Source organism: Coloeus monedula (assembly GCF_965178545.1).
Source record: "Coloeus monedula genome assembly, chromosome: 2".
NCBI lineage: Eukaryota > Metazoa > Chordata > Aves > Passeriformes > Corvidae > Coloeus > Coloeus monedula.
The window spans coordinates 9,073,207-9,086,166 of NC_138782.1; the positions used below are offsets into that span (position 1 = coordinate 9,073,207).

Here is a 12,960-nt window from a genome sequence, read left to right on the forward strand (position 1 = left end):
GAGAGATTGTGGCTTTGCATGCCCTTCTTGAAAAGAAACCCCCAAACCACAACATTTCCAAATTTTGCACTGTGTTAAGAACTTAATCGAAGAGGGGCAAGCATAAAAAGGCTAATAAAGGTATTACATGTCACCTTAGAAACTAAATGCTGTGGTTTGGCTATCTTAAATGAACCATCTTGTTCTGCCTCAAGGTACATTTTACATATTTAATGATTGTTGAGCTTTGCCATAGGGTTAATGCATTAGTGAGAAGGTCTGCATAAATGTTAATACTCTAAAGCTTATGCAGTTGACATATCATCATGCCTAGAGAGATCATATTGAGTACACGCAATCAAGAGACCAAACACATTTCTCCAGAATGTTTTCTAGATAATTTAGACCAGCATAAGGCACAGGTTGTGGTTTATCTGCATGTTATCTCTTAGCTTTCATTGAACACATCTACCCTCACCTCTCCCCAACAGTAGTTCCCCATCAGTGATACATGCAAGTTATGTTGATGCATCAGGGAAGGTGTATACATAAGAAAGAGGTCTTGGAGAATGTAGCTTGTATATAGCTCACACATCTTGTAGGATGTTTGAGACTTTCATAGTCTTAGGAAGAAAAAGAGGGATAGAACTGCTGGCTGCAACTAACTCACCACTCCCTTCAAAAGCACTAAGGCATTTGCCAGGGCATAGGTGAGTGCTCCAATCTTCCTACCCCAAGGGAAATGAATTAGCTTAATGTACCTTGCTGACTCCACACAGCGGACTGGGAAGCCTCAGCTGCCAGTGGAATGAAAAGTAGATTTGGGGGACTGAAAAAAACCAAACCAAAACACACACAAAACTAAACAACCTCCCCCATCCCAAATAAACAAACAAAAAACCAGAAAAACAGTTTTACAGTTTACAAAGACATTATATATTGTAGTCCCACCCCTCAAATGTAGGTGTAGAGAATGGGGGAATCAACACAACTTTATCTTTTTGTTCCCAGAAGTAAATTGCTGCTGTGGCTTGGAAGAAATAGGACTTCGTCCTAAGTCTATGATAATTTACTTAGCTTTGAATCTTGTAAATGTCAGCAGGTTTACTCTGTGCTCCTAGCAAAAGCAGACCAACGCTTTCTTCCTTCAGGTATTTTGATCCCTACAGAATATCAAGAGAATAACATCAGGTAATGTAGCAGCCTGAGGTCTGGGACCCATAGAAAATCCCCATGGGGGCTGGAAGGGCCTAGGTTTCTCTATCCAGGGCCCATCCCACAGCATCAGGCACCTTCATTGGGATGGGTTGAGGTCAAGCCAGGTATTCAATATGCAGATCGAGGTCAAGGGCATCCATGGCTGGATATGTCTGTGGCAGAGCTGGAGACCAGCAGTCCTAAGCATAATTCAGGAAGGGCATGAAAACCAGGACTGAGCTAAAGCTGGGCCCATGGGCAGCCCCAGATGAGGCTGGTCAGGGACATTAAGGTGGGCAGCGACAAAACTAACCTCCCAGAAAGACTTAGCAAAGACAACCCTTTTCCTTGATCTATACTGATAAGAGTATCTGGTGGGATCAGATAAGTAAATGTATTCACACAAGTGAAATTACTAGATCAATCAAAAGAAAGTCATTGCCTAAATTAAGAATTTCTTCATAAATGTTCTACTCTTACCATGTTACATTTGCATATGGTAAAACAGTTACTATGCATACACAATCCGTAATATGATGTTTTTTTAGTTTTCCCTCATGTTTGCCCAATAGTGGTCAGGGATAAAGTCCCAGTCTGAGCTGTGTTCATAGAAAGATAATCATTCAGGCTGAAATAATATGGGAAAAAACCCTCGTTATAGATCTGACCTCTCATGTACTTGGGAAGCTAATTGCAATCAATGTCTTCAGCTACACACAATTTACTACAACATGATATATCTGGCCCATGAAGCAAGTAAAACTGATCCCTGGCAATGGCCATTACTCTTCACACACCACTTTAAGTGATACTATCAGATTCCACACAGGCTAGGCCTCTGTCATTTCATACCAAATTACATTTAAACTTACAGAAGGGGGATTTGCTGCAGGCAAAACTTCCAACAAGCCACAAAGTGCAGCAGTTCCTGCAGAATGTAATGCAAAACAAGATTTCTCTTGTAGTGAGGAAAAGAGACAAGGAGAAATGTACTGGGGGTGGGTGTTGTTTGTTTTTGTTTTGTTTGTTTATTATTTTTGCAGAGATACACAGTTGTGAGAGGCAGGGATCATATCCCTGCCCTTATAATTGTAGAAGCCTGAATGGCTGAACACATTATGAAGCCTGTGTTTAGCTGGTACCCTAAGCAAGGGATATCCAGTAGGATTTTTGTTGGGTCCCCCCCCCCCCCCGAGCTTTTCAGCAAAATGTGTTCTTTTGCTTCAAGTTCATAATAAAATTAAATCACTAAATAGCTTGCATGCATAAGGAAATGCAGCTGGGCAATGCTGCTACCATTTGGCTTAGTTTACATTACACCACCACATGTACACCCCAGCCTCAGAAAAACAAAGAACAGGTTAGGTCCAGTGTGACATGGACCTCTGAAATTCTCCTAACAAAACCATTAACTCTGCCATAATGTCCAAGCAAAAAATATATCCATGGCCCAAGGCTTGTGTCAGACAGAAGGATGCTACAGTTTTAACAGCAAACAAGAACAAATAAAAAAAGAATGGAAAAGATGCACAAACCTGCCTGAGTTAAAGCAGTCTCAGTTAGATGGGAATGAGAGACACTGAGAGTTGAATTATGGTACATTGTTCAGTTTCAAAGATCTTTGTTCTTGAACAAACAGCACCAGCCATATGTAAAGAGTAGTATTAGACTTAAAGATGTGAGATTCTGATCTCATAGTGCAATTACAGTGTGTGGGGTTTTTTCTATTCAAATAAGAGGATTGCAATGAAGTGATTAAAAAAATCCCAAGAGAAACCTTGGCCTACTGATGTTAACTGTTGACCTCAGGGAGCAAGAAAGTGACCCTCAGTCCAGGCGTGGTGACTCAACAAAGCCTTTTGCTGCACAGGGAGAGAGAGAAGAGCCAGAAAACCACGTCTTTGCTGTCCGCCCTCCCCTCCCTCTCGGGCAGCTCTGGCTCCTCCGTGCCGCCACACAGATGTTTCAGCCTACCCCAGAGGGCTCAATCAACCCTCGGGAGGCGTTTCCCGTGTGAGGGGGTCTGGGGGGTGATCAGAAGGGCTCCCCTCGGCCGGGATCCCGCGGAGGAGCCCGCGGGGCGTACCCTCCCCGCGCCGCTGTCCGCGCCCGTGGTGCTGAACGGCGGCGCCTGGGCCGGGCCTCTCTCCTTTCCTCCGGGACGAACCGCGGGATTAAGACTGCAGTAATCGGGGCCGGATTAACTCCCTGGAAACCGGCTGCAATTTGAGCAGCTGCAAATGTCCCCCATACCGGGATATGGGGCGGGGTGATGAAGTGGATGGCGGGGGAGGAAGAAGAGGGGGGAAAGACATCAACCGCCCAGATGCTACGCCGCGATTAGTGGGAGGGAAAATAAATAATCAAGTATCTCATCCGCTGCTTTTGGGAAGGGCTGGGCTGGCTGGGATCCGGCAGCCCCTCCTCTTCCTTCTCCCTCCTCCTCTTCCTCTCCCTCGCTCCGAGCCAGCCGCTTTTCCACGGAGGGGGCGAGACGCTCGCAGAGCCCGTAAGTCCCCCCCCGCGGCCGCAAGCGATGGGCGACATCCCCGGCCTCGTGAAAATCAGCGTCTCCCTCAAAATCCAGCCCAACGACGGGGCCGTGTATTTCAAGGTGGACGGGCAGCGCTTCGGCCAGAACCGCACCATCAAGCTGCTGACCGGGGCCAAGTACAAGATCGAGGTGTCCCTCCGACCCGGCACCGTCCAGGCTACGTAAGTGCGACCGTCCTCCTCAGGGTGGCTGCCCCGGCCCTCCCCTCCCTCCCCGCTGCTTTATTTTTAGACGTTTAATGTTTTTTCCTGGCAGGCTGACAGCGCGGGGTTTCCGTGATTTCTCCCTCCCCGCCCTTTTACTTTGGTGGCCTCGTTTCTGGGTCCCTGGCCAGCTGTTCCCAGTGCTCCGCCTGCCTGGCTCGAGAGGGAGGCCACATTTGGGATTCGCTGCCTTTCCGCTCCCTCCCCACCTTCTCCCGGAGGCTTTTGAAGCCCAGCTCCTTTTCTCCCTCCTTCCCCGCGGTTTTCGCTGGAGGAAGAAGCCCCTCCTACACAATGCCCAAGCCTGGCTGCAGCGTGGCAAAGCAGAGACTGGGACCAGATGGGGAACCAGCTCTGGGTGGAGGGGCAGCCCTGCAGAAGAGATTCGACTAACCTCTCCCCAGCCACTCGAAATCAGACCCCTCCTGCCTCTCCTTGCTACTCCTTCCCTGGATGACTACAGAGCCCTGACATATTTCAGGAGCCCCAATGAGTCAGCAGCACATGCAGGTCTGCTAAAATCCCTGAAGCTTTTCCCTAGCACAGAGGCTGCCAGGCTGCAAACCCACATACTGGCTCCAAACTGCCAGGAAAGGGGGAATTCAGGGCTGAAAGGATGGATCTTGTCTTTTTGCAGGACTATGGGCATCGGGGGTGTCAATGTCCCACTGGAAGAAAAATCACGCGATGCACAAATGGCCTCTTACACAGGGATCTACGATACAGAAGGGGTGCCCCATACCAAAAGTGGGGAGAGACAGCCTATCCAAGTCAACATGCAGGTACGTGACTCTCCAAGCCTGGCATGAGAGGACAAGGGAGGGCAGCAGGGGGTTGACTCCCAGAGAGAGTGTGGTGAAATATTGCAGGGCAAAGTCTGATCACAACTGCTGCCTTCCTCTTTGCTTTGTGTCAGTAAGGCCGCTGGCCAGAACATAGCTGGAGAATACACGTCCTGCTTCCTTCTCTCCCGAGAAAACAGCATGGGCTGGGAAGAAGCAGGAGGTTTTCTAGACACCTGCAAAACCCTTTGGGGTGCTGCAGCAGAAAGAATTTTTAGCTGAACCTCCCACCTCTTCTACAGGACATACTGTATATATCAGGCAGCTCCCACCGAGGTTCTTGGTTAGGAATCCAATCCCTTGGCATACAGGGACCCCTCTTTTGCCTGGCAGCACCATTTTTTTTGGCGCAGAGCATGCCCCAAGCACAAGGTGACTGCTCTCCCCTTCCATCTCTCACCTTCAGGATGCCTGAGGACCTGCCAGAGACTAAAAGCATGCATGAGAACAACTCCCCAAGGCTGTCTTCTCTCTTTTCCCATATGCATCCATTATCTGCATCCACAAACCTAAGTTCTTATTTAAGTGGCTCCTCACCCCTGTCTTAAAGAGAGGTTCCATGGCCCCAAAGTGAGACGACAAAAGCTCCGGCCCACAAGGCAGCAGAGCTGACAGAAGAGAGGAAGAGCAGCAGGCAGATTTCCACAGCACTCTTTGTGTGGTATGCTCAGTGTGCAGGGGGAGATTTGTTTTGTTTTATTTTGGCGGTTTGTTTTTTTTCTTCTCCTTAATTATAGTTGTGAGGGATTCCTGCTGTTTACTCCATGTCCTCTGTACCAAAAAAAGGAATCAGGGCAGTAAGCCATCTTCATCTGAAGCTCTCTAAAGAGTCTGTTCCAGCTTATACAAGCCCACCAGATTTCAGCATTCTATGACATTTGCTTACTGCACACAAGATTTCATATTGATCTTCAGTATTTTTTTTCTGGGATCATAGTTTAGCATAGTAATCCCCTTCTGAATGAGAACTGTAACATCTCCATTTGGTGTTTCTAATAATTACAGTGTGCCTGACTTAATTTTGGAGACCCACATCACATTACTATTTCATAATCTTAGGTTAATAAGACTAATATGGAGTATTACGTTAATCACTTAGATACAGTCACCTCCTTTTAACACCCAGGAAAACCAAACACAGTATTATTTCAAAACGAGCTGAACACAGCTGCTGGATGCCACTGTTGAGCACTGTAATTATATTTCACCTTGTACCAGGAGGAGAAAGGACAGCATTCCCAAAAAAACATCTGCTTTGACTAAGGTATCCTATTTTGCTGGTCACCTTTACCCTTAAGTGGAGCACTGATGTGAACTCTGAAAATCTAGAAGTTTAACTTTTCCTTTGGAGAAAACCAAGTCAAATCACAAATGAAATGTAAGGAGGATCTGATTTTCAGGTACAAGCTCTGACATGGTTTGTTGCAGCATCAGAATGAGTAGCCACAATATTTGCCCAAAGAGCTGCTTTTACAGATCAGATCCTGGGATATTAACCATGAAGCTAATAGGATTTTCAAGCATTAAGCAGGTCCTCAATTCCTTTTAGGAACTGATCTTGATAGATAGGTTCATCATTACAGACTTAGATACCCACAATTGATACTTTTAAGTATTAAACATAGGCAACTCAACATGGATTTACATGTTTGACTCATCATTTAGCTGCTTAGCTAAGCAGAGCTGTAACAGATTTAGGGAACAAGCCTCAGATACCTCAGTCTGAAAACTGCTTTGAACACCTACTTCCTGAATCTTCAAAACTGAGCTTACTGCAAACAGCTTTAAATTTTCCTATTTCGTTCAACTATGAGGAACTTCTGCCTCCACTTCCTTTTCTAGAACAGACAGAATCCTGATGCATCCTGTGGTGGTAAGGACACTATTTAAGGCATAAAAACTGAATTCACATTAGAAATAGATTGTGAGGTCAGTCCAGTAATCAAAAACTAGTTTGATACTGCCAATCTAGTGCCTGAATAACTGAAGGTCTGAAAAAAATCCATAAGAACTTTTTTCCTATCTGCTTTGAAACTTTAAACAAATAATTCTTTATGTTGCTGCCTTAGACATCTGATCCATGACAGCCAGAGTTTATAGATGTTAAACAGCAATCCTGTTTCTGAATTCCAGAATCTGATTATTTGTTTCTGTTACCTGATTGGTCAATCATGCCCACTATCCAGAAACTGCTGAACTGTCTGGAAAATGGTGTAAACTAAGTTAGAAGCCTGTCTTTGGGCCTCATTTTATTCTTGATCAGACTAATCTATGATTGAATAAAGAAGCTAGAACTCTATTCCCAGGAATAAATAGCTATCAAATCACCTCAGCATGCAAATTTAGATGGAGTGATTAAATAACTATTTACTCCTATAGCAGCAGATGACAGAGAAGAGCAGACAGGGAAATACAGTTAACCTGAAGCCTGACCTGTAAGAGTAGGGCCATTCTTCCTTCCTGGGGATGCTCATATACAAGCTCAGTGGAGTAGCCAGGATCCAGCTGCAGGAACCTTGGGAATTCAGGAGAGCTCTAAGAATGCAGAATATTCATTACACCATAGAGCTTCTGCACGTGCTAAGTACTGGGCTGGGGGAGGCACATGGTAGTAGAAAAGCTCTGCAATTGATTTTTTCCTTCTACTGGAAACCCACAGCAGTCAAACTACTCAGGGTAGCTCAGCAAACTGGGTCATTGAAGGAAGATTAAATTTGCTTTCTTCATCTGTCTTTTTGAAATTCAGATCCTTCATACATTAATGAAATGAAATGCTGCTCTTGTGTCATATCACCTTATACGAATGTTATTAGAAATGCTGTTTCTTCCTCAGTTTCCACACTGAGGGTGGCTGATGCTCCTCTCTGACAAGTTTTGTGGACTGTGCACAGTAATACCCAATGTGCTAAACCTTTACTATCTTGCATTATGAGTGTATCAGGACTACTATCAAAGATGATAGATTAAAAAAAGCCCTTACTTAAGATTTTAGTTGCTGAGAGAGATAAAATAGCCTGTACATCTGATTCTTTCTTAGTCAAAGGAAGTGGCAGAAATATTTCAGTTACTTCTTTAAGGTAACACTTGTAACTGGAGTCGAATAAAACCCCTCCACTTAAGCACACAGCAACTTCTGCTATTGACAAGACTAAATTTAACTTACCACAGCGGCTGAGGGAAGGTTTAATGTCTGTTACACAGCAGCAGCTTACAAATCACATCTTGAATTTAAAAAAAACAACAACAAATGTGTCCTCCTGAAAAATCTGGATACAGAAGACTCTGCTTGTAAATCAGGAACAATTTCTCTGTAAAAGGGCTTTCATACTGACTTTGCAGGTGTGATTATAGCAGGCAGATGACCAAAGATCAGCTCCCAGGCACATGATAGGAATGGAAAACAGTCAAGTGAAAAAGCTGTCATTGAAGTGAGTGACGGAAATACTTAAAAGGAAAAAATACTGAACAATGGTGCCGTTCAGTAGCACTAAATTCACTATCTAGTATCTTCTAACAACATAACACAATCAACAGGCCGTACTACTGGGACCAATGGCAATATGTACAGGCTTCACACCCACACTTCAGATTCTCTGCAATGTCTCAAGGCACAAGAACTCAAATTTTCCATTACCATTAAAACTGAAATCAGAATTTATCCTTGAAAGCCTCACTGAGGTTTTTCTGATGTTTTACAGGTATCTAGCAGTGGCTTAAAGAAAATAAACCCCTTCATTTTACAGAACTTACTATAGCCATAGTCTTATTCACTTCAAAGCTGAATGCACAGACAATTTAAAGTCAATGTCTCACTACTTCACTGTATTAGACGCTTATCTGCAAAACATGCTGATTATCTCTTTAGTAGCTCCTATTACTCAGCTGCACTATCACAGTCCAACTAGCAATTACAGATGTGCACAAAGAACTTCTCTTGCTTAAGTCTCATTTAAAATGTGGAATAGAATCCCAGGGAGGGAGTAAGTGGTGCAAGAGCAGCACATCTCACTGCAAACACAAGACTCCAAAATGCAGATACATTAAAGGTTTCAGACTGAGCAAAAGAAGATTCTTCCCAGTCCCAGCTGCAGCCTGTAGGTATGGTATAAAGGTAAAGTGATGGTCTGTATCACTGCAGATTTGTGGTACATGATATGCAGTATATACAAGCTGTGTCATCTTAAGAAAGATTATGGCTTTGATTTTTGTTGTTAGTAACATTTATCCATATGGCAACTTGAATATTTTTACTCCCTCGCCTATCCCAGATGTGAGTGCAGGAGGACAGTACATGCAGAATCTGATCCTTCACGTTTTATGCATGGCTATGCATAAAAGACTTTATGATTGCTAGAGCAGGTTTTACAGATCTTTGATTTATTGATCTGAGGAACAATAATCCTTATACCAGGTGTTTTACATTCTGCAGTTTCACAAGTGTTATTTCTCAGGATGAGAGAGAAACCAACAAAATAATCAGCTCACTAACACTGGTATTTCCTCTTCTTCACAGTTTAATGACATTGGTGTTTTTGAGACAGTCTGGCAAGTCAAATTCTACAACTACCACAAACGGGATCATTGCCAATGGGGAAACAGCTTTGGCAGTATTGAGTACGAATGCAAACCAAATGAAACACGCAGTCTCATGTGGATCAATAAAGAGACCTTCCACTGAAGAGATGGGAAACCAATACTGCTGGACAATCTCCCTAAAGAAAAATCTACCTTTTTAAACCAGCAAGAAGCCTTAACAAAGGCATACTGTAACAATCCTTTGTCCATAAGGTTCCAACAACTACCTTGTATATACAGGTGGTGCCACTAAAATATTTGCCTATTACTGTATTTTAAGTTTACCATGGCATCTGCAACATTCTTTATCTGTCACCCTGAGAAAAATGAAAGGTTCATGGTAAAGGATAGCTGATAGCTGGGTAGGAAGTCATATCATCATAATACTGTTGTAAGTATTTGGATTATTCTGACTAGATGTAACAACTTATGTGAAGTGTTTTGCTTCATTGCTTAGAATTTGGATTAACATCACATTGGTGATTTCTGTATTTACATTTGTGTTTGCTCTTAAATCAGTGTGTTCTTTCAAGCATTTTGTTGTACCGTCCTCCCAGTGGACAGCAAAAAATTAAAAATGTGGTTATTTGTAGATTTAGCTAAATGGCAGCTAATGCACTGTTGGTATTGTGCTTTCATACCAAGGGATTTGGGAACTCATTCTCCTTTTTGTTAAGTTCTGTAAGATACTCTGTGAAGTTTGCTAATTTACCAGATCTCTCAAAATAGGATTCTTTGTTGTTAAGTTTCCCAGTCTTTGAAATAGCATTAGGAAATGGTATAAAACATGATGAAGGAAGAGCAATAATTCAGTTGTGTTATCAAAGACATCTAACAACATGGCTAAGACCTATCTTAAGATCATATCGTATCCTCGAGAGATACAGCTGTCATACTTAATTTATTTCTTAGAGTAAGAGTTCTGATATTAAACTCCATTTTTCTTTTAATGGCACATTGCTGAAATCAGTTAAATTCTACAAATCAACATCTTCAACCCTGACCACTGTATTAATTGACAAGATTTCTGACCAACAAACATTCAGTAGTGTGAAGGGTACAGATCCCAGTGCATGTTTATACATGCACTTCACTCTTTCAAATAAAGATAAGCATGTAAGCATTTGCATAGTTATAACTAAAGGTGCTACATAAACACTAGATCAGTGTTTAACACAAACAGGCAACACAAAACAGACTTACCTTTTATTTCAGTAAAGACACAGAAGCAAGGAAACAATTACACTTGTCCCATCCCCAGCTTGGGTTGAAGTAAACTGTCAGTTCTTGCATTCTCTTATTCCCTTTGTGAATAATTTGTAAATTGTGTATGTAAATGGTAAACATGACTTTTGATCTTTGTAATAAAGGACTTAAATGACTTATTCTCTACTATGGCCATCTAAATGAGCTGAAAACACTGTATTAAAAAAGGCAGTGGTTTTAGAGAAGCAGACAGCAGAGGTTATGTAGCCAGTGCTTTCTGAGAATGCTGTCCAAAGTACCTTATGTTCTTCACCCAAAGCTACTGTTTATAGGAAGCACAGATCCATTGTGCTAAAATGCAGATGGTTAATGTGATAACACTCAGTAGAGCATATTAATATGCAGTTCCAATAATATAGTGTGCAAAGTAAAGATTTAGGACAGAACTGAATTAGCAAAGAAATATTTTCTTCCACTGAATTACTAATCAAAAGGCTTTTCTAGTTGCCTTGCAGATTTCTACAGCCAAAAGAACTGACAGTGGCACTGATGTAATACACCACTGGAATGGTGAGCTAGCCAGTTGCATCTCCACTCTAAGCAACATTATACAGGCAAATTTTACTGAAATGAAATTCTAGAAATAATCTTCTGCATTAACTTCTTTCCTATACTTTTCCTAGAAATAATTCTTCAAAATGAAAAAACTGACAAAATTGAAATCTGCACTTCAGACAAAAGTGCTATTGCCAGCATTTTAGCATAAGTTTCCAGACGATATGCTTTAATGATTCTGGACTTCCAGCTGTGAATCAGTTCTGTCTCTACATTACTAGAAAAGTGATTTTATTCTGCAACAATTGGCATACTTTGGTTTATTTTGTTTGTACATATGAACACATGTACACTGGCACACTGGCAAGAAATAATGTGACACATACATTCACAAACTTCTGTCCTAGTAAAAAACATGTAAGACTCACAGTCAATTGCTCTCCAGCATTTAAGAAATGCTGCAATGAATAAATACAGCTGATCCTGGCACAGGAGGGTTGTTATTATCAGCCAGCTGGAAGTATACCCTTCCCAAGGCAAATTCTCATATCCACATTAATGCCAAATAGGGCATCTCTTTTCTTACAACCTAGCAGGTCCTGTAGCAATTCAGTTCAGAGGATGCTCAAGAAAGAGGCTGCAGATGGAGTGAGTTGCTTTTAAAAGGAAGGAGAGAACAGCAGAAGAACTGTGTCGTACAGGTCCCATATCCTAAGACTGAACATTGCTGCCCAGGATTGCAGCACCCCTTTCACAGACAGCAGCAGGGATAGAAAGAATGAAAATTGGTTCACTTCTCTGGGGAATGTGTAAATGGAATTTATCAGCTCTTATATCCTTCTCACCTGGGTGAGGTCTAAGCATACAGAAATGTGATTTGCATTCTTAAATGATTTGTGTTTCTTAAATAGAAGACTATTCATGTGGTGTTGATTGAGTATCCATACCACCAGCTCTGATACTCCACACATGTAAAGCAAAATAGTCCCATCAACTTCCCCTTGCTCATCAAGTGCTTTGCTAACAAAGTAAACATTTGCTCCTATTAAAGGAGACCCAAGATTTCAGCAGTTTCCTGGAAAGTAATGTTTTGAATTTCTTTCATCCAGGATAACTCTGTTGAATATTCATAGAACTTGAGTCACTACAAAACTGTTGCTGTGACAGTTTGATGCATTATTCAATCAGCAGCATTTAATCTCCAGACAGGTTTGTTCTTTACACAGCTTTTTCTAATTAATATTTTCATTTTTATACAGAACTCCGTAATTCAGGACACAATACACTAGGACTAAATATATATGTCAGAAAATGCTGACAATGTGTTGATCCAGCTGAAACCACAGAGCACTCATAGCTGAAGGTTTTATAAATGAGAGACTTGAAGATTTTTGTCATGAAGTGTCCAGCTGTCATTTTCATAAGAAAAATTGAAACAAACATTCCAAATCTTTGTGTCACTTTTTCATCTATATTTAGAGGTAGCAGTTAGCACTATGATACTGCTGAGTTACAGGATTCAAAAGCAAGCTGTTAGTCATGATTATTACAGTTGTGATCCTGCATAGGGCTTGTATTATATCATTAGATTTTGCACAAGGCTTTGTGTTTACTGCAGCTACTACAGGCTTTAGTATCTCCTACCATCTGACTGTATATGAAACAGAAATGATACACATCAAATCTCCATGCACTACTTTCACGTGGTAAAGAGGTTCTACTGGCTTCAGCTGAAGCTCTGTCTATTGGTTTGCAGATGCAGTGACCCTTACTGATTCCAGACTAGCAAAGAATCAGAAGACCTCATTTATAAAATTCTCTGTATAAAAGATGTGAACAGAACTTCTAT

General features: G+C 42.0%; 1 protein-coding gene across 1 annotated transcript; it reads left to right on the plus strand.

The window, feature by feature from the left end:
• Window positions 1-3,712: 3,712 nt before the first annotated feature.
• CNRIP1 (cannabinoid receptor interacting protein 1) lies at window positions 3,713-9,453 on the plus strand (the record flags this gene model as incomplete). Its single annotated transcript, XM_082277153.1, has 3 exons — window positions 3,713-3,891; window positions 4,571-4,715; window positions 9,289-9,453. 3 exons carry the CDS (start codon window positions 3,713-3,715, stop codon window positions 9,451-9,453), a joined length of 489 nt encoding a protein of 162 aa, XP_082133279.1.
• Between the last annotated feature and the right edge of the window lie 3,507 nt (window positions 9,454-12,960).